Source organism: Lates calcarifer, linkage group LG10 (assembly GCF_001640805.2).
Source record: "Lates calcarifer isolate ASB-BC8 linkage group LG10, TLL_Latcal_v3, whole genome shotgun sequence".
Lineage (NCBI taxonomy): Eukaryota > Metazoa > Chordata > Actinopteri > Centropomidae > Lates > Lates calcarifer.
Window position 1 is genome coordinate 16,170,490 of NC_066842.1, and position 20,350 is coordinate 16,190,839.

At 41.4% G+C, this 20,350-nt stretch overlaps 2 protein-coding genes across 5 annotated transcripts; one reads left to right on the forward strand and one right to left on the reverse strand.

Moving 5' to 3' along the window:
* The first annotated feature begins 4 nt into the window (after positions 1 to 4).
* bhlhe41 (basic helix-loop-helix family, member e41) lies at positions 5 to 4,818 on the forward strand. Its single transcript, XM_018664204.2, has 5 exons — positions 5 to 1,064; positions 1,159 to 1,225; positions 1,398 to 1,505; positions 1,657 to 1,768; positions 2,130 to 4,818. The coding sequence occupies exons 1-5, from the start codon at positions 1,003 to 1,005 to the stop codon at positions 3,074 to 3,076; spliced, it is 1,296 nt and encodes a 431-aa protein (XP_018519720.1). The 5' UTR covers positions 5 to 1,002; the 3' UTR covers positions 3,077 to 4,818.
* Positions 4,819 to 5,887: 1,069 nt separating this feature from the next.
* Positions 5,888 to 19,406, reverse strand: LOC108875346 (ras association domain-containing protein 8). Of its 4 annotated transcripts, none has more exons than XM_018664201.2 (6): positions 19,044 to 19,406; positions 13,312 to 13,513; positions 11,036 to 11,823; positions 10,626 to 10,823; positions 9,881 to 10,025; positions 5,888 to 7,949 (listed from the first exon to the last, which is right to left on the reverse strand). In XM_018664201.2, the coding sequence occupies exons 2-6, from the start codon at positions 13,412 to 13,414 to the stop codon at positions 7,828 to 7,830; spliced, it is 1,356 nt and encodes a 451-aa protein (XP_018519717.1). In that variant the 5' UTR covers positions 13,415 to 13,513; positions 19,044 to 19,406; the 3' UTR covers positions 5,888 to 7,827. The 4 variants fall into 4 exon arrangements, with proteins under 4 accessions (XP_018519717.1, XP_018519718.1, XP_018519715.1 ...); XM_018664202.2 differs by having other exon boundaries at positions 9,887 to 10,025; positions 11,030 to 11,823; XM_018664199.2 differs by having other exon boundaries at positions 11,030 to 11,823.
* Between the last annotated feature and the right edge of the window lie 944 nt (positions 19,407 to 20,350).

A 20,350-nucleotide genomic window follows, 5' to 3' on the forward strand; every position in this document is an offset into this window, starting at 1 on the left:
GATCAGATAAATCAAAAGTATGTCACAAAACTTCAATTAGCAATTATCCCGCTAGTCTTTGTCACATTATCATTATTGGCTCTATGATTATTTTATTATTAGACAAAGACACTCGGATGAAGGTGGGAGAGCAGCGCCCATGCTGAGATTAATAAAGAACCCGAGATGCACGTGTTTGAGCACACAGCTGGGTCGGTGCCATGGTTACTGACAACGCAGCTTTGGACGCCTGGAGATGTATGAGTAGGTTACCCTGCTCTGCTCCGGGCAACAACACAGTGGCAGGCGCGCACGAATGCGCTCGCGGGCATGCGCACACGCGTTACTAAGAGGTCGCCCCATGTTTACGCTCTGTGTTTACTTCACATTAACCTCCGTGTTTTCACCAGAGATGAGCGTGGGTGTTATTTGGTTTTGGAAAGATCGGGAATTTGCAAGTTTGTTCGTTTCACTAATTATTTGTCACATAAGAACAACCCCACGTATCAGCCTGTATTCCACTTGTTACAGCAACACAAGCTCGAGCTACGAAGTTTTAGAGACCAATAATGTCAGATGCACAAAACGCTGCTGTAGTCAACTAATGCTTCTGTGGATCTGTCTGTCTCTCTGTCTGTCCCTACGCTCGTGCGCTTTTCCCTCCGCCACATTCCGCGCACGAATCACGTTTCAGCAACCTGGTCAAAATCGTTTGGACTACATCGCTATAGGAACGGCGGCTGTAACACACAGAAGGTCTAATTACCGGACTTTGTGCTGGTGCAGGCTACACGTGAGTCGGAAGCTGTTCCCCCACCGGAGGCGCGCGTGCGCTCTAACCACAGCACCGACGGCTTTGCAAAGTGGCAGCTCAGGGAACTATAGACATCAGTCTGAAGCGCAGCTCCACTGGAGGACACGCACCGTGCATCATCTCCCCTCAGCCGTCCGTGTGTGTGGATCGCAGAATAACAAACATTCCCCAAAGAAGCTCAGGAGCGGATAACCAGCAGCGGAGAAGAGATGGATGAAAGAATACCGCATTTACAGGACAGGCAGTTCATGGAGCACGCAGATTTCTTGGGGTGAGTGTCGCTTTTGGCAAACTCTGTCTAACTCTGTCTAATAAACTGTTGTGACAGCCCGGTGAATAATCGGACACTTTCCTCTTTACTTCAGGGTGGATTACCCCTCTCTCTACATGTGCAAATCCAAAAGAGGAATAAAACGAGAGGATGGTGGGAAGGTGAACGCGGCTTCTTATAGAAATCCTAAAAATCTAGTTGACTGTTTTGATTAACCAACATTCGCGTGCTTATTAAACTTGCACACATTTCATATGTCGCGTGCTACAACTTTTTATATACTTCTATATTTCTGTTTTAACACAGTAAACGCTTTGTGTTTTTGCCCGGCAGGACGCGTACAAGTTACCACACCGGTTGATAGAGAAGAAGAGGAGAGACAGAATCAACGAATGTATTGGGCAGCTGAAGGATTTGTTGCCCGAGCATCTGAAGCTGTCGGTGAGATCACGAAATTACAAAAAGTTTTTACGTGTTTAACGATCCTAAGGTTTTTTTTTTTTGTTTTTTTTTTTTTGGTTTGTTTTTTACATGACAGAGATGTCGCGAACAGCCAACCGAACCTTTGTTGTTTTTCTTTTTTTCTCCATAGACGCTCGGGCATTTGGAGAAAGCAGTTGTCCTGGAGTTAACATTGAAACATTTAAACGCGCTGACTGCTGTCACTGAGCAGCAGCACCAAAAGATTATTGCTTTGCAGAATGGTAAGATGAACAGTCATGAGGGTGATAAACAAGTTTTGTGAGAAAGCGCGCCTCTTGATGGGTTGCGTTACTAAACTGGTGGGACTACATGAAAGTTTACACAGAACGTCTGTTTGCAGTAGCAGAAAATGTCCATGAATTAAACAGATACAATGCACGTAGAGGATAATGCGCATTTTTAGGATCCCAACAGAGAAATTAAAGTCCTTGTTTCACAGATTTACATGTAAGAGGATCTGTTCACTTTGCTAGTATGCAGACATGCTGCTGATAGGCGTCCGCCTGTTGTTGTCATTGACTTATAATGAGATACACCTTAGAGAAGAACGCTCTGTTAATCTTTGAACTGCATTTTTCGCAGGGGACCGGTCGATGAAATCTTCCATTCGTGCGGATCTGGACGCGTTCCACTCCGGGTTCCAGGCCTGTGCCAAAGAGGTCCTGCAGTACCTGAGTCAGTTTGAGAACTGGACGACGCGAGAGCAGAGGTGTGCGCAGCTCATCAACCACCTTCACAAGGTGTTGGCGCAGTTCCAGCCCGGCGCGCCGCCGCTGCTCCAGCACCAGCTACCCGCCGGGGACGCACAGGATGGGCAGAAAGCTGACAGCCAGGCCAACTGCGTCCCGGTCATCCAGAGGACCCAAGGCGGGGAGCTTAACGAGAACGACACAGACACGGACAGTGGATACGGGGGAGAGGCTGAAAAGAGCGACGGCAAAGATAAAGAATGTGAGCGCAATAAGGCGCAGGGACAAAAGGCGGTGAAGATCAAGCAAGAGTTTGGAGATGAACGCGCTGCCAAGAAACCAAAGATGAACTGGCCTGGGAACGGGTTAGGGGGCGCGGATCCCACCAGGCCTGATCTGGCGTTAATGAACTCTTTGATGGGAATAAGCAGTGTGGGACAGCAGACACCGATTTGCATGCCTTTCTACTTCATCAACCCCTCTGCCGCGGCGTCTTATATGCCTTTATTCGATAAAAGCAACATTGAAAAGTACATGTACCCGGCGGCGGCCGCTCTTGCGTCCCCATTCCCCTGGCTATACCCTGCACATGCGTCAGCAGCGGCGGCCGCAGCCGCTGCCGCCGCCTTCCCCGGCTTGTCTGCGCACTTCGGAGCCTCTTCTCAGTCCAAGGACTCCCACTCTCCAGACAGCGACGAGCCACACGAGGCTGAGGAAGGCTCACCTGAGGAGCGCGAGGAAAGTCTCGCGAGTGACGACGGGGAGGGTGACGTAGCTGATACGCCCCAGGAGAACAAGAGCACCCCACATGATCAGTTTTCTGCTTGTCAAACGAGCTAATTTGTCTGTGTTACCTTTCTGTGCATTCTGCTGAGAAATTTATGTATTTTATTTTTTAAATTAGGCTAGTTTTAAAACGAGGTTTCACAGAGGAGTTTCTCGTACAAGATCTTGGAAACAGGGGACAGTTGTGACGGCGTGTGCCTTTTGCACTCATGCTAGATTAATCAATCTGAATGATTATCGACAATGATTGACGCTAGTACACGGCTGTGTTGTGCTGGATTTAGTTTTTTATCCTCTTTGATAAAAGTATTTTGAAATGGCAGCATTGGTGCCAAAACTTTGAGTACTACGATAGTGCGCAATATCCCAATCAGCGAGTCTCTTTGGATGTATGAAGTTGCAACTGACCTCTGCCAAGGTTATTAAAAGCTTGGCTGACTGTAAATATTATTACCTGGGAGACAGTGTGGTTCATTAACATGTAAATGTGCACTAAATGGGCCTATAAAAGAAGTGCTCCTGGAAGTGTAACGCCTACAGTACCTCATTCCCAACTTTGCATGGGATAGGCTTATTGGGAGGCACATTGTCCTTCCTGAGAGGAAATGAATGGTAACCCCCCCCCCCCCCCCCCCCCCCCAATCATTAACAACAAATACATAAATCAGCTACTCTAACAATCGCACATTGATGATAATGAGATAAATGGACAGGTATTATGCCGGATTTCCCTCATCTCATCTTTACAGTTTGCTCTGGTTTCCTTTATCTGTTTGTTGTTGTGAGAAAAGAAAAAAAAAACAATCATAAAGATGAAACCTTTCATTCACAAGGGGGCTGCTTGACCAGCATATAGTGCATCCCCCTGAATGAGGCATTTCTGCAAAGATGCAGTGACCTCCTGTACCTCCAGGAAACATTGTAGGATAGCACCTTATAGATCTTTGATATTGAATGTACCTGTATTTTCCCAGCTGTTAAAAAGTTTGTACCTAGGATCTTTACTCTTTGAGATGTAAAGTGCACTTTTTCTGCTTTGACACCCCCCAAACCCCCTCCCACCCAAACCGTCACCTTATCATTTTGAAAGTCAATCACTGTAGTTCTCTTTGAACCTTTTTATTGCATTGAGTTATTTTGAAGTTTAAGAAAAGTGTTTAAAAATTTTATTTTACAAGGGGGAGCAGAGACACCACATTCTTTGTGATGATTTCATTCACAATTTTAAGAAAACTAGGCTCATTTCATACGACACATCATAATCAGATTTGAAAACCCCTAGACCCAATTACATGCCAGACTATCCCTGATTCTGTGTTATATTCTATCATTATGTAAAGCCTCGCTTTTCAAATATTTGACAAAGGTGGGAAAGATACTGTGGTCACGTGACCATCAGTTATGATCACTGCTGTTTTAGGAACTTTATCTTGGCCTGTTTTCTAAGAGATTAATTCCTGCAAGTGTAGTGTTGTTCAGCTTTTTTAAGTTTCACATGTGACTGAATAAACAGATGATTTTCATGGTATTTTGCATACATGACATTGCTTTTGTAGTTTTCTTCAGCTGGTTTTGCCTCAAATCTGTTATCAACTGTTATATAAAGTGGCATGTGTGTCTGTAAATAGTTTTTGTGAATATATCATTAAGTATACATGTCTATGTCAATGTTGTAGAAGTCTATGGATTTTTTAAAAAGATTTAACTGAGCAACTGTTGCACATTTCGTTAATGCTTTACACATATGCTGTTCTAAATTATTGCTGATGAGTTGTAAAATAAATATCAAAACTAAACTCTGCAGGCTTCTTCTTATTTAACACAAATTCTGTGCATGTTCACAATCTCACTTCATAAAGTGCAGTACAACTTCAACATTCAACAACAACAACAACATTTGTGAATCTGTTTCAACAAATACCTAAGTGTGATTTTTAGGTCATGGGAAACAACACACACTGTAACACAGCAGGTTATGCATACAAAAGACAGCTTAGAATTACAATATTACTGGCAGCACTCATGACAGAACAATACTGGAAGGCCAGTAGATGAAATGTATTGTTACTAACACATAATCAGCTGACAGGTCACCACAGAGGAATGTACAGTAAGCCCAGGCTTTAAACAAATGTCATGTGATAAAGGATGATGAAGAGAGATTACTCCCAGTCTGTACAGGCTGATGAAAAACAGGGGGCCTCCATCGAGTCAAAAGCCTTAAGCAGGATCAAATCCAGTCTTTGTTGTTACCATTAACTGGCTTAGTGCAATATTATTTTGATCTTTATGAATAATATCATTGCTCCTGATTTTGTGCTTTCTAGCAATCTTGGCAACATGTAAATCCAATTAGTGCCAACTTATGCCTTTCAGGATTTGGGAAAAGAATGCATATTGCTTTGATGCAGCCGTTATCAGTGAAATCACAGTGAAGTGATAAGAACAAGTCCTCCCATTTCCAACAACACTCTTAAATTTCAGTTTTTCACAATAAGGTTCCTTCAGAATTTTCATTCACCATAGAACAACTCTGAAAGTTTAAGCAAATGTATTTTTGCCTTTATTTTCTTGAAATCATCCTCTTAGAAACCTCATATGAAGTCATGATGAATATGCATTTTATACACTGACAACATTTCTTATCACTTAATTCTTCTGAGGGAAAAAAGTGATCTCTTTTTAATTCTCTTCCAGCCATGTTGTGTCCATGCCACTACCATTACTGAGTAAATGTCGCCATCTACTGGTGAAAAGCTTGGAAAACATTCACAGCTCATAATGTACACTACAGTACAAATTCATTCTCATTTACATCCACAGGCGAATACTTGCAGTTACCATGAGCACCAGTTATGACACATCTAGTTTTGTCAGATGGTTTATTGAATCATGCAATCCAAGTCATATCAGCAGCCAGGTAACAGCCATACATCTGTCAACACTTTGCAGTATGTTAAGGCAGGAAAAAATAAAAATAAGAACAGGTTATGTACAGTCAACATCTTAAGAGTTCTCTAGAACAAATACAGTTGTAAACAGTGACAACAGCTACACCTCATCCCAGGGTGGAAAAATACACACAAGTGGTTTCTTAAAGGGAAAATCCACCTCAAAATACAGATTATCACAGGTTATTTTGAACCTAAGAATTGAAAAACAGGTCTCTCTTTAAACTGAAGAGACATCGCTGTAGTGATGATGTTTTGCATGTTTTTATAGACACAGAATGTTACAGGGTGGACTTTCCCTCAGTATCACATCAACTACTTATTCCTGGTTGACAGTGCTTCTGATCCAAACTACAGTATACAGTATGTGTTGCATGACAAGAAATAAAATCAGATTAAATGTAAATGCATTTTACAGCACATAGTATCATGGTGACAATAATACAGTAGCAAGGTGGAAAGCACTCTCACTAATGTTCTTTCCACTGACATTTCTACAAAACACTGTTAGATAAGTGATAATAATAGTTTCCTGTTTGTTGCCACTCTATTGCCATTCCCCCTGTGCAATGTGGCACTAACACATCTATCAATGCTGTAACTAAACTGACTATGATCATTGCTTTAAATTTTTTTGCTAAAGCTCTACTGTACGTTACTTGAATACACCAACTGTGGAATGAATATAAGGCACTTTGATGTGATTAGCAGCTGAACTACAACCTACAGGGGTTTCAAATCTTGGCTGTTCTGACTCATTCATACATGTATCTTTAATCACTGGTTCATTCACACACATACACACTGTAGCTGTAGCTATCCACTGTATTAATACATGCCACCATTTTTAGGTTTGACTCACTGATTTACTGTACTGTGGGTGCTCTGCACATCCTCACATGGCTATATTAAGAGCACAATCATGCAACAAGACCTGCTAATCTTTGGCCACCAATCCTTACAGAGAAACAAGCATAATACGTTTGGCAAAAATATTCTGTGTAGTCATTTAACAACAAAAAACAGCTTAAGAGGATAATTAACACTGTTTCATTGTGCAGCTATTACTGCAGGAATGAGGGCTCTGCATTTTCCTAACTGTGAATGCACCGCTTCGTAATAAAATATAATAATTCACTAGATAAAGCTGAAAAGTAAGAAAACATTTACACTAAGCCATCATTTTGGTACATACAGACAGTAACATTCTTCAGTAACAAAACTATTAACCATTTGTGCATAGTTTTAACATGAACAGACATTCAGAGCTAGAGGAATAGATTCTGCGAGATTCTAGACATAGTTTCACTACAGACACAAGTGGATCCTTCATTACTTATATAAGAACCAGTCGTTATGGCAGGTAAAATGTATTCACTGCAGGAATGACATACGATATCAAAGATATAGAGTTCATAGGTTCACATACCAAGATTCTCAAGAATACTGTTCAAAAGGCAATAGTTTTGAATCATGATGCTTGTGAGAAAACAATACAAATCATTCAGCAGGTACTAAAGTGAGAATAAAAGTACATTAAGTGGATATGTTTATGAAAGAAGTCCACAACAGCCTGACATGTTCAGACCATGCTGCTGTGTTTTTTTCTTCATGCCATAACTTCTAACTATCTTTCATGACCACCAAGTGCTCCATGACTTCCATTTCAACATCGTTCCTTAACTATTTGAGTCTTCATACTAAAGGCTGCCTCCAGGTCATTGAAACAACAGTGCATAGTAGTGTGCTACTGAGGTATCCTGTACTAAGACATCCGCATATAAATGGGTTCTGGGGTGAAATTGGCTCTTGGGGGGAGACAGAACATGTGTTTTTCTTCCATTCAGAACTGTCTCACACATAGATCCCCTCTGGGTTCAGGCCAGAACTGAGAGGGCTGTGGAGGACCCGGAGGTGACTGGACATCGGGTGGGACGACACGGGGCGCTTCAATGAGCCAGAGAGTGGAACTAAATCTGAGAAGAAAACATGTAAATGAAAGAAAATTTAAAGAAAATACTCTGATGTAAGTATATTTTAAAATTTGACTGAAAAAAACATTTCTCATTTGTGGCATGTGAGAGCTGAGTAAACTCAATTCACTGATGTAGACAAGAAGATCTGGTAGAAATCTGTGGAAAAGGTTTCAAAGGTCAAGAGCAAACTTTTGTGCTTAAATGTATTTCAAAGTTTGGTGCAAAAGAATTAGAATAACATTTTCACACAAAGTTTCAGCATATTGCATTTACCGTTTTTTTCATATGTGCACCTCAATTCCTAAAAAGTACCAATAAATTCCCTGGTTAAAAAATACTCTCCCTGCTATGGTGCCACCAGGGGGCACTGTTGAGCCGTGCAGCAAATCAACAGATGCAGTGAATTTTATGGCCCAGCACCAAAGCTCTCACTGATTTTACACACATGAAATGGAAGGTTACTAGAAGGACATGAACACTCAATTCATTACTTGTCATAATTGAAAACCATTACCATGAAGCTTAAGAAAGAGCCCCACTACTCTAAATGATGCAATGATGAAGAACGTTTCATGTAGTAAGAAAAATCTCTAGGAAGAGGTCAAATATTAAAGTTTGATTGAGACTGTGTTCACTGTTGTGTTATTTACTATTACTGTTACAATTCCATTTGCTTCTCTGTGTAAGCCATGAAATTCATTTAGGAGTGGATTGGAACAAACATTTGTTTTCTCAAATTCAGGTCAAACATGAAATACAATGTACAGTATTTACACAATAAAAATGTTTTTTTTTAAATTAACATGCATTTTTAAAGCAATGGGCAAGTGGAAAACAAAATTATTCATAGCTGTACTCAGAAATAGAGCCTTAACTTAATGTTTATGCTCGTACATTTGGATTTATACATTTATTTCTGTGTTTGCTGGTTTATTTTTTTATGTTTTCACATTTCTGTTTCAGCCTATTAACTTTGTTTGGATATCCAGCTCTTTGCTTGTAAGTGTAATTTTACAAGCTGGTGGTTATGTCTCTAGTTACAACACATGCACTGCTCTAGTCTCACCTCAAACTTGTTTCTGACAGCCAGTCTTAATTAGTATTCATGACTAATTAGGGTGTAGTACTATATTACTATAAAGTTTTTAATAAGCAGCTAGCAGATAGTTGATGTGGATAGTCTCTGTTCCATTGTGACTGCTCTCCCATTATTCAGTGCTCTTAGTTAATGTGCCAGCTCTCTGCTAGTCTCCTGTAGGATGACAGAGCTTTGGTCCAATGATCCCATCACAGAAACTGCTGAGCATGTGATAGGGGGACAGCGTGATGGAGGGAGTGTGAAGGATAGACAGAGAGAAAGTACAGTGAATGAATGACGCCAGGTCTGCCTGTATCCAGGCAGCTGTTGGCATGGAGACTATAACTGCCACTGGAGTGGGTAAAAACTAATACTACCCCCTGCCCCCTCCCCATTTTCTCTATCACAATCTTATACTCACTCACACACACTTGAACACTGAGCTAAGTCATTTTCTCTCAGCAGGCTGTCAAGACATGAGGTAAAAAAATAATAAGCACCCTGATGGAACAGAATGACTTTACTGATGCACTTCAATAAAAATAAGCAAGTCATTGCCTGTGTGAATAATGGCAACCAAGAGTAACGTGTTCCTCACACACAGCCTACTTTGACATACAATTAGGTTGTGATTTCTCTCTTGGGTCAGATCAGTTCAGATCAGTTAGACTTGACTTGGGAATATCCTTTGGTGTTAAACACACACACACACACACACATATATATATATATATACATATATATATATATATATGTGTGTGTGTGTATGTATATATATAAATCTTTAACACCAAAGGATATTCCCCAGAAGAAAAAAAAAAAACATTTAAAGTCTATAACAAAATTACATTACCTATACCATGACTGTTGTGGCTACTTTCATCCTCAGAGGGTTCAGCTGGCAGCACTGTGACTTTGGTGCCTGTCTGCTTGATGAACTGCTGCAGGTTAACTTGCCTCAGCTCCTTGGTCAGCTGCTCCAGCTCGTGCTGCATGTCCTTCAACGAAACAGCGAGAAAGAGAAAGTGATTCCTCAGGAAACAGTAGAGCATTACCAGCAGCTCAAAACTGACTCCTGCAGGCTCAGATTATATGAAACTGTGTTTGAGTATTTTTAATGTCCATGCAACATAAAAACATGTTGGGTGTCTTGTGCTGACATGAACATGATCATTCTGTTTATCATCAATTTGTTTCACTAACACCACCTCCTAAATGGTAATGTGTGTGGGAGAGAGCGTGACTACTCAAGGCACAGTCCCAACTAAAATATTGTATCATAAGTCACAGTTATGTTTATTAAACCATTTCTCACATTATTTGTCACTCTGAAAAACCCCTTCATAAGCATTATAATTATTCTAACTGTAGCACTCCAGTTAGCTAACAAATCAGACACAAATGTATATGTTTTATCCGCTTATTTTTTGTGGTATTCTCCTGATTCCAAACAATATAAAACTAATCACAGTAAAAAACAGACAGATGCTTATGCATTCTTGTTGAAGGATGGTCTTCCTTATCACTACATCACACTGTAGCATAATTTCTTTTTAAAGATCAGGGTAGAGAAAAATAGGTGCTTGAATGGATCTCACCTGCAGCTTTTTGCTGCTTTGTCCAAGTGACCTGTCAACAGCTCTGCAGCTGCTCTCCAGCTGGACAGCCTGTCTCTCCTGAGCTTTTAGCTCTGCTTTAACCCTGAGGACCTGAGCCCGAGCCTCTGCCTCACTGACCCACTGGGTCTCCTGCCGCTCCCTTTGCAGCCGCTCCTCTTCCAGACCGGCCGCCACACCCTGACGAGAGAATGAGACAAACAGCTAAGGAAAAAGAAGAACACAACATACTAAAATATACAAACGTCAGTAGGACGGCTGCTAATAGCTAAACAACCTTGATTGAGAAGAAACAACTTTGATGCTTGGCTGGTTATATTTCTTCTCCCAAAACTTGCTATAAAAATAAATTTTTTTATCCCAAAAATCTCCCACAGATAGCACACCTGTACCATTGCCAGCTTTTCTTCAATTTCCAGTTCACAGCTCTGCAGGCGTCCTTGTAGCTCCTGTAGTCTTTCCTCCAGCTGTCTCTCACTTTCTAGCTCAATCTGCAGCTCAGTGGCCCAAAACTCCTCCTCCTCCATTTCCACCTCATTCTTCCTCAGGTGCTTCTCCAGCCTCAGGATCTCTTCTATCAGCCCTGCACCTGGGTCCCCAATACACCCTCCACTTCGCACTCCCCTTCCCTCAGCCGAGGCCTGCAGCTCAGCCTCATAGGCCTCCAGCTTCTTCTCTAGCACATTGAGAGTCTCTCTCTGTATACCGACCAGTCTGACCAGATCTTCCATGCGACAGGCCCACAGGCCAGGAGATGCGCTCCCGATGGCTGGTCCTCCATGGTGGTGATTCCCACCATTTCCCAGGAGAAATCTTCGCTTGGCTTCAGCCTCCCCGATCCGCCCCCCGCTCAGGATTTCCCTAAGGCCTCTGGGTGCACCGGTGAACGTGAGAGACTTGCGGCGTGGTTCACGTCGGCGGAGGGAGCGATCGTTGGGATGACGAAGCTTGGCGAGGGGGGGGAGGCTCTGTCGGTGCAGCCCGCGCTCAGGCCCCCTGAGAGTGGGTCCTTCTGATGGGGGTCGTTCAGTCAGGGAGGGGCCAGTGCGATGCAGGATCAGCTGTACATCACCAGCGTACTGGCCCCAGGTGTTCAAGGAAGCTACAGGGCTCTCATGAGGGGCTAGGTGACGCTCTGTGTCTCGCCATTTTTCTACCAGAGTGTATCTCCCAGTGCGACCTGTAAACATCACAACAGAACAACACACTTTGGAAAAAAAAAAGTGACTTAAAACTGATTCTCATGCTTGTACACTGCAATGATTTTGACTTTTATTTAAAACTGCTTCAAACAATTTGGTATCCTGGTAGGATAACATGTCAACAAAGAAGTGTCTTCTTAAATATTAAGCAGATGCAGAAAAACATTATCATCCATTGGAATCATGTTTCATCATTTTTCTACTTAAAAGTTAAAAAGTCAAAATTTCAACCAGCTTGTCTTATTGGTTTCTGAAAACAGCTTCCAGTGGTTTTATAAGTGAGATGAGAGCATTAAGTCTCAACCATACAGTAAAAATGCAGAGTGCCAGCAACAATTAGCCACAAGGGTAGAAAAGCTACATAGATCTACAGTGTTGGGATGTTATTTTCAATGGGTATGAGAAACCCTTACACATTATATATGATTCATTGTTTATATCAAATAAGCTACTTACTGCTGTTTAGAGAAACCTAGACACAACACTTGTAGTAGTGTGTAGACAGAAACACTTGTCAACCGCCAGAGTTGACAAGTGTCAATGTCAATGTTGACTTAACATGGTGTATGTTTTTAATAATAGAAAAGGTAGAGGAGGGGGCTCTGAAGTGCTGCGTTCTCAATTTGGCAGGAGACAAGGGGATGAGTCAGACTTTCCCTCCTCCTACCCTGTGCTTTGTGGGAAGTGATGTCAATACAGTCTGCTCAACTGCCCCCGTTCCTGAAGGAGCCATATGGGAGAGGGGGGCGCTTAGATCCAAGAAAGTACCAATAAAGCCTCTGACTATGACCCACTGAATCTCAGCAAGAGCTTCATGTGTAGGCAGGAGACTCATTTGCTTCATGAGGACTTCTCAGTTAACAAAAGGTTTTTTGGAGAGCATTATACCAAGATTACAGTTGTGGGTTGATGAACACATACTGCTTTGTATTTTCTTGGATTCTCCAAGTGTGAAGAAAATTGGGCTTACAGCAAAGTAATGAAAGTGAATACTATATTAAAAAAGAAAGAACTTCAGAAGTTTTACATAAGATAGAGATATTTTAGTTGAGCATGTGTGTAAATCACTTTAAGATGGAGGTGAAACTAAAATGGAAGTGAGATTATCCTGTAACTACAGTAAAGCAACGTTTGTCTTTGATGATGAGGCAACATAGAGTTAAACACAACAGTCACAATCAACGGATAATTCATTGGTTTAAAAAAGTGTTTGCAGGTTTTCTGCTGATTAATGTCAGCCAGAAACACGACATGGGAAATTTTCTTAAGAGCTAAAACTTTGTAAATATGTGTGTGTGTGCAGACATTAGTCTAGTTACTGATGCATAGTATAGCCAGATTCATAGTAACTGCAGTAGATAAAAATAAAAATAAAAAATAGATACCATAAAGTTCTTAAAGTTGATGGCTTGTATCTCAAGTGTGCTTGTTCCAGCTTTATTTTTAATATATTTAAATTTACCTACCTATGGCCTGGGCCAGAGCAATCACCACTTCCTGGCAGGTGGTTGCCTCAGTGACCCCACAGACTACCCTCTGGACTCCATCCACCCAAACCTTGAGCTCCATGTTGGGTCAGAAATGAGGGGGCCAGTTATGGTGTTTTGGCCCCAACATTATTGAAGGCTCCAGCTGTGCAGGGCAGTTGAGGCCCCTCTGGCTACTTCACTGGGGAGGAAACAAAAGGGAAAACAGGAAACAGTTAGTCAGGATGTACTGATGGCCAGGGTTATAATGCTCAGTTGCCTTTAAGGATAAAGTATTAGTAGACGTACAAAGATGCAAACATTTGTGCCTCTGGTAATACCTCCTAACAGAAGTAGTCAAGTAAACAGAAAATAAAAAGGTACAGTGAGGCTATTTTAGCAGGAGCTTAAGGTAAGGATTGCCTGGTTGAAAATGGACAGCCAGGCCTGCCAGGACCAGCTGGCCATAACACTGTTTTGTTCTTCTCTATGAATAGGTACACGTCTGTTGGGGGTGCAAGAAGAGTGTGCCAGCAGACATTCCCAAGCCCAGTTCCTGCTTTTGTACAACGAATTACACGGAAGCCACGAAGACAGAGCAGGAAGACGGGATCAGTGACACAGAGAGGACAGGAACAGAGAGTGAAGACAGAAAATGTGATTTAAAGAAGAAAAAGGAGAGCCAGAATCACAACGTAAGAGAGTGGAGCAGCCACAAACAGACTGTAATATTGCCCACTGAGTCATTACACCAATAAATACTACGATAAATAAAAATAAAACAAAACATTAAAAGATCATGAAGCTTGTTTCCACAGAAATAACCACTGACAAATCTATAGATGCAATTTAAAGTTTGACAAAAGCATCTATGCAAATAAGAAAAGGTAAACTGGTTACTCTGATTGTCAGACTTAAAAAGCACATGTTAAAAACGTGAAGGTTAACTACTGACAGTGTATGAAAAACCCATTTAAAGGGACAGATCCTTCAAAACGTTCTTCAAGGACAGAGTGCAGAAGGGGGAATGAATGGCATCTCTCCAGATTAGTATCACTCTCCATGGATCTAACCTTCACTGCACCTACACTACTGAGTCAAAAGGACCTTTTGTTTGCCAACCCCCCACCAATTACACCTCCCCTAGCCCACGTTATTCTCTATCCACTTTCACAAAGTCACCAGCCTGTCCTACCCACAACCCACTGCTTTTCTAAATATGTTAAAGACATTAAGCAGTGCTGCAAGGTAACATTTGAAGAGGGAATCCACCAGAGCTGCAACTAATGATTATTTTCATTATTGATTATTCTCTCCATTTTTTCATCACTCAATTAATTGTTTACTTCATAAAAAGGTCAAAAATACTCATCACAAGTTCCTAAAGCCCAATGTGACATCTTCCAATTGCTTGTTTTGCCTGATTTACAGTCCAAACAACAAAAGTGTTACATAAAAACAAAGACGAGCCAAAAATGTTGCATTTCTGCAATTTTTCAAGTGTATGTTGAATGCAAAAATTAAAAGATGGATAGATGTACTTTATTGATCCCATGAGGGAAATTCTTGTCACTTGTGATGTATTAATCCAATACGTACAGTTGGTGAAATTGTATGTACGTGAATGTTACTTTTGTCGGTTGTCTGGCTCTTGATTGCTCTATTCTTGGCGTATTCACAGCTGGTTGGAAAGTGCTTTCGTCCTTCATTCAGACTGCCCTTAAATGGCATTGAAGGCTGAAGAATGAAAAGGAACAGGAAAATAGTCACACACACATGCACAGCACACTGCAAGATTTTTCTGCAGTGACCCAAAACACTGTCACCATTTTGTTTAACCCTTTCTCTATGGGGATGAGGAAACAGTAAAAGGGTCTTGATGCAAAGCAGATATGGTGGATCAGCCAAGAAAAATGTTTGGATACACTGAAGGGGGAAGGAGAAAGAAAAAAAATACTAAAAAAAAAAATACTATCATTAACAACACTTTGGCCAATGGCATATGATTCAGAGGGATTTAGACCACTGCATGAACTGCTGTGCACTGCACTGGCATTGGGAATAGCTGTAAAAAATAATTTTTATTCCAAATGTGTGTACAAAAAGCAAAAACTCAATCAAAACATAAGATTTAATATGCAGTAACGTTAAAACAAAGCTGATTCATTGCCTCTTCCTTGCACAAGCTCAAGAAGACTCAGTGGGGCATTTACAAATGTCACTCGCTCTGGTCCAGACTCATAACATTTATGTTCATTAATATTAACCCAGAAAACCCAACTGATGATACAGGCACAGCGGTGTGGGGCAGAGTGCCATCCCAAGCTCTACAAGCTCCATTCCTTTGGCCTGTCAAAGCTACAGCCTGGGGAGATGCCCGCTCCCTGATTTGTGCAGCTCATCTTATGCCAGAGAAGCATTTCATGAGGCACAGGAGGGCTTAAATTCCTGTGATTTCTATTTAAGCTCAGTTGAGAGATGATCAAGTGCAGCAAAACCTCAAACCCAGATGACTTGAGCGTCTGCATTCATTTGTTGACTCAAGATGTGCTCCTTTCTGAGCAGTGAGGTGTGTGAGCAGCATTGAGCAGCCTGCCCGCCCGCCCACTCTGCTGCTGGTGACACTTCTCCAGGCCTACAGGAGCACACTTCGCTGGCAGGGAAAAGGCTTCAACTGGCTGCTGGTGTAAACAACCTACCATATGCTCCTGTGGGGGCTCCATCACGACCAACACACTGCAGTTACATACATCATGAAAAAATACCATAGTGGAGTTTTTACTGTACAAGCCTAAAAACATGCCGCTTCTTTTGGAGTCCGTCAAGCATCACAAACTGGCCTGGGTATCGTGCAGTTGAGCAGTTTAGTGAACAAGGGGGTATCTGAAGAAAACAAAATGGGCATTCATTACAATAAAACAAAACCAAGAGTGTGCTCAACTCAGGAGAAAGCCTGTAGGGCAGCAACTGAACCAAGCTGAGAAAAATGATCTCACAGGAAAACACTAATGTTCCACGAGCACTACCTCCATGAATAGATGCTGGTCCACTCTAGTTCCTGTCTGAATTATTGACCATTGTTCACTAAGGTGGAAAACAATACAGCCAATTCATGAAGTACAGACATTTAGGCATTGTAAGTTTGAAGGAATTTATATTCAGGCAGCTAATGAAAACTAGTAACTTATTTATTATAAGACATGGAAAACTCCCTCACACTGCTGTTAATTAAAGACAATGGGATACTTCTTACAGACTGGAGCAACAGCAGTCTGTTCAAGTGCTTAAACCTTCTTGCCTATTGCTAACCAAACTTTAATTCAAATTGCCCTCCCTGTAGAGTAACATGTAATTACTAGCGATTTATACGCTGCTGTAATTGGTAACAGATCTGTTGTGAAATAGATCTCTGTGAGCAGCCAGAGACAGACACTGGTTTATTGTGGAGGCACTGGTGGCAACTCGGTTGGAACAAACCGGAGAAATCTTTTTCCTTCCTTTCAGTTCTTCCAGATTGTCATCAAGAGCTACAGCTCAGGATAATCCCTGCGCCTACAGCATATTTGGGTGGCGACAGTATACCATTATTACATGATAAATGGTAAGGACCGGACCCCTGCGGTTAAATGTTAAAGGATTTCCAAAGGGAGCAAGATAAAGAAGTTCCTCATCACAAATAAATCAGCCTGGCCTGTATACAATACTCTGTGCAAATGTAAACATCACGGAACATGGCAAAGACTGTTGCCAGAGACAGGCCTTGATCCTCCAGAATGGAAACTGATAACATCCAGGGTATGCATTCCTGGGCTGTGAGAAAGCAACGGGCCATGACTAAGAGATAAGAAAGCCATGGGTCCGTCTGCCCTGTGATCTTGATGGCTATGCAGCATGCAACAGCTGTGCAATGACACTTCAACAAAATGCACCCAAACTCAAGTGTGTTTGAAATGGATGATAATTTTAACATCCGCACACTCGTGCTTGCAACATTCAGAGATGACATGAGCAATCCTTAAACTGATGTTTCAGAAAAACTAAAGAGATGAACTGAAGTTTCGAATAGCTTTTTCAAATTTGTATTCCTTTTTTCACTATTTTTTCCATACGGTCTGCAGAATCCTCTCAGGTAATTCAGTGTTTCAGCTGCAATAGTCCACACTAACAAAACCTAATGCCTGCAATTAAGATAATTGTTGATGAATATGCAATTATAGGTGACATTCTACATTAGTAAGAGTCTAAAAGACAGTTTGCAGGATATCTTTTTAGTGTGTAAAGTTTTTGGAAAAAAAGTGTATTGTTGCCCATCTACTTAAAAAACCTAAAATACTGACAAAAATGAACAGGCATCCGACACAGCACTTCCTCAAAATTTTACTTCCAACTCCAAATTTTTACTTTTGCACCAATCTGAGAACTGGGGCGTTTGGGATTAAACCCACATCCAGTCAAGCTACGCACAACACCCACAGCTCCTGTGAGCTCTCCAGTGGTCCCTGCCCTGGAGCAAGTCCTTTTTCTCTCTTCCCCTCTCTCTCTCTTTGCCTGGCTGATATTAAACTATTAGGCTCTGGAGCAGCCTCCCCTATTTGGGAGGTCAGCGCTGGCAGGATCTCGAAACATCTGGACGGCACGTTCAGCCAGCAATAATGCCGCCTTTGTTCCCTTGCCATATTCACTGCTCACTAGCCAGCTTTGAAGAGCCAGCGGGGCAAGCAGCAGGCTCCTGCACTGGGGCAGAGGCACAGCGGGGCAAGAAGAGGCCTCTGGCCAAGGTTTACATGTTACAGCGGTTTGTAAAACATCATCTAGTGCTGAATCACACTCTTGCATATAAGCATTTATAGAACTGAAATGGTCTGACAGCAGCAACTGGAACGGCAGACACACAAGGAGTGGCACTTTTTTTTATTCCACTTATTTATTTTTCTAGTCTGTAGGTAGTTCTTTGCAGATTGGTCTTCATGGTGTTGTGACACCATTAAACACAGCAAAGACCACTGAATTATATGATTCTATTTCTAAACTAAAGCAATCCTAGAGGATCACAAAGCATAAGGCTGTGAGACATAAAACCTTGGCTGAGTGCAGCAACTCTACAGGTTGGTTCTGCTACACCTGGTTTATGTTTCTGAGTGGTGAGGACTGGGGCTATAGACGGAATTAAATTATTGGGAATAAAAATGATTTTTTTTTTTTTTTTTATACCCGGATTCTGTTATGATTACTGATATATGAAGATTTCTGAAAACCATGAGAGATTCTCATATTTACAAGATGCTCAAACTAATGAGGGACAGTTTTGTGAAGAAAATGACAAACCAACATTTTAAGTGAACGTTCTTCCAAACATCTTGGCCTGTTAATATGAAACAGCAAGATAATAAAGTCCGAATTGACCGAGAACACATAACAATGCTTTTAAGTGGTCTTATATCGCCAAATGACCGATACAGACACAAATAAAAGCAGTATTAGCTTGATATTTTGGCACTAAATATCCTGGAAGATATATAGTTGTACCTTTTAGTATCAAAAGGCACCTCTACCTCATATAGATGATGTCGAGTGGGACGAAGACGGGGAAATGGCGATAATAGGCTGTAGTGGGCTCAGAGAGTAGCCGAACTATTCTACTACAGAAATGTTTCCGTTATCTTAGCTTCACAACTACAACGGGCTCAGCTGCAGCACATTATGCTAAAATTAGATTCGTGCAACGGTCTTACCTTTGTGGTGCAAATAGGATTCAACTCAGTGCTCCCTATCCGGCAAGAAGTTTAGGAAGAAAACACAGGTAAAGACGTGAATTCCGCAAAATTTGTCCCCTCTTCACCATTGCCCAGTAAATCACTTCCAACGAACTGCGACAAAGTAACGTTTAGCTGCTGAGCAGAAAAAAACAACAACACGAGACTACGGACACCTCCGAAAACATTTAATTGACGTTTTGGTTCTCTGTCCGAAAGTTTGTGTCTGTCCTCTCTGTGCGCTAGTCCATTGCGGTCTCACCAATAAGCTGCGGAAATTGCCCCTCTCCCCGTTTCATTACTCCTGCTGGTAAATACATCGCATTGGAACTGGGACACCGCAAGGCATTGTGGACTGTTTTAAAGCTGCAATACACTCTGAGGGGGGAGGATACCTACAGCCAACTTTTACACATCCAGGAAATTTTAACAGTAGAATGATACATAGGCTATTCTGTCGATATGATACTGACATGAGGAGCCCCACCTAAAATGATACGAAATTATTAACAGTGGCTATGGGTGAGCGAGGCAGGGTCATTCCTACAAGTCTACTATACAGTGAGTCTGAACCAATAGATATTAACATAGTTTGCTTGACTGCTTTCTGGATGCCCTTGGAAACTTTGTTAAGGAACAAGAGAAGTTGAAAGTCCATGTAATTATGAAAGATGTTCATAACACATCTGTTTTCAGAGCAAAGAAAGTTGTACATTGCAATCATTCAAAGAATAACAGCCTTAAAACAACTCTTCTGAAAAAATGACTATCCTAATACTGACACATGCTATACAATTACAGCACACAAATATTAAAATGGTGATAAATACCATGCCCTTGAAGCAAGTAACATATCTTACATTTTACAGGTGTACCATAAAGGTCTGTCTTGATCAGTAAATTTGTTAGTGATATAAAAATGATGCAAACACTTAATAAATCCTTGTTACATATTATGAAAGAAATTAATAAAAACAGTCACCATGAAGAGGTGATAACATAAAAAAAATAATATCATATTTCTGCTTCACCTGACACATTATTTATACCCAAAAAAGATGAAAAAAGGAAAATGAAGATAAATTAAAACCTATTAGACCAGAGAGGCTGATGAACCTTTAGCAATGGGACCATGCATAAGTGGAGACTTACTGCCCTCTTGTGACAGAACATAACTTCCTGTTGTAATAAAATATCAGCTGGACCAGTCATGTCTCTAAATATGGTCTTTTCTCATCAATCTGCTTGTCCTTGGGGTGGTGTACTCAGTGGGTTTAAGTGCTCTT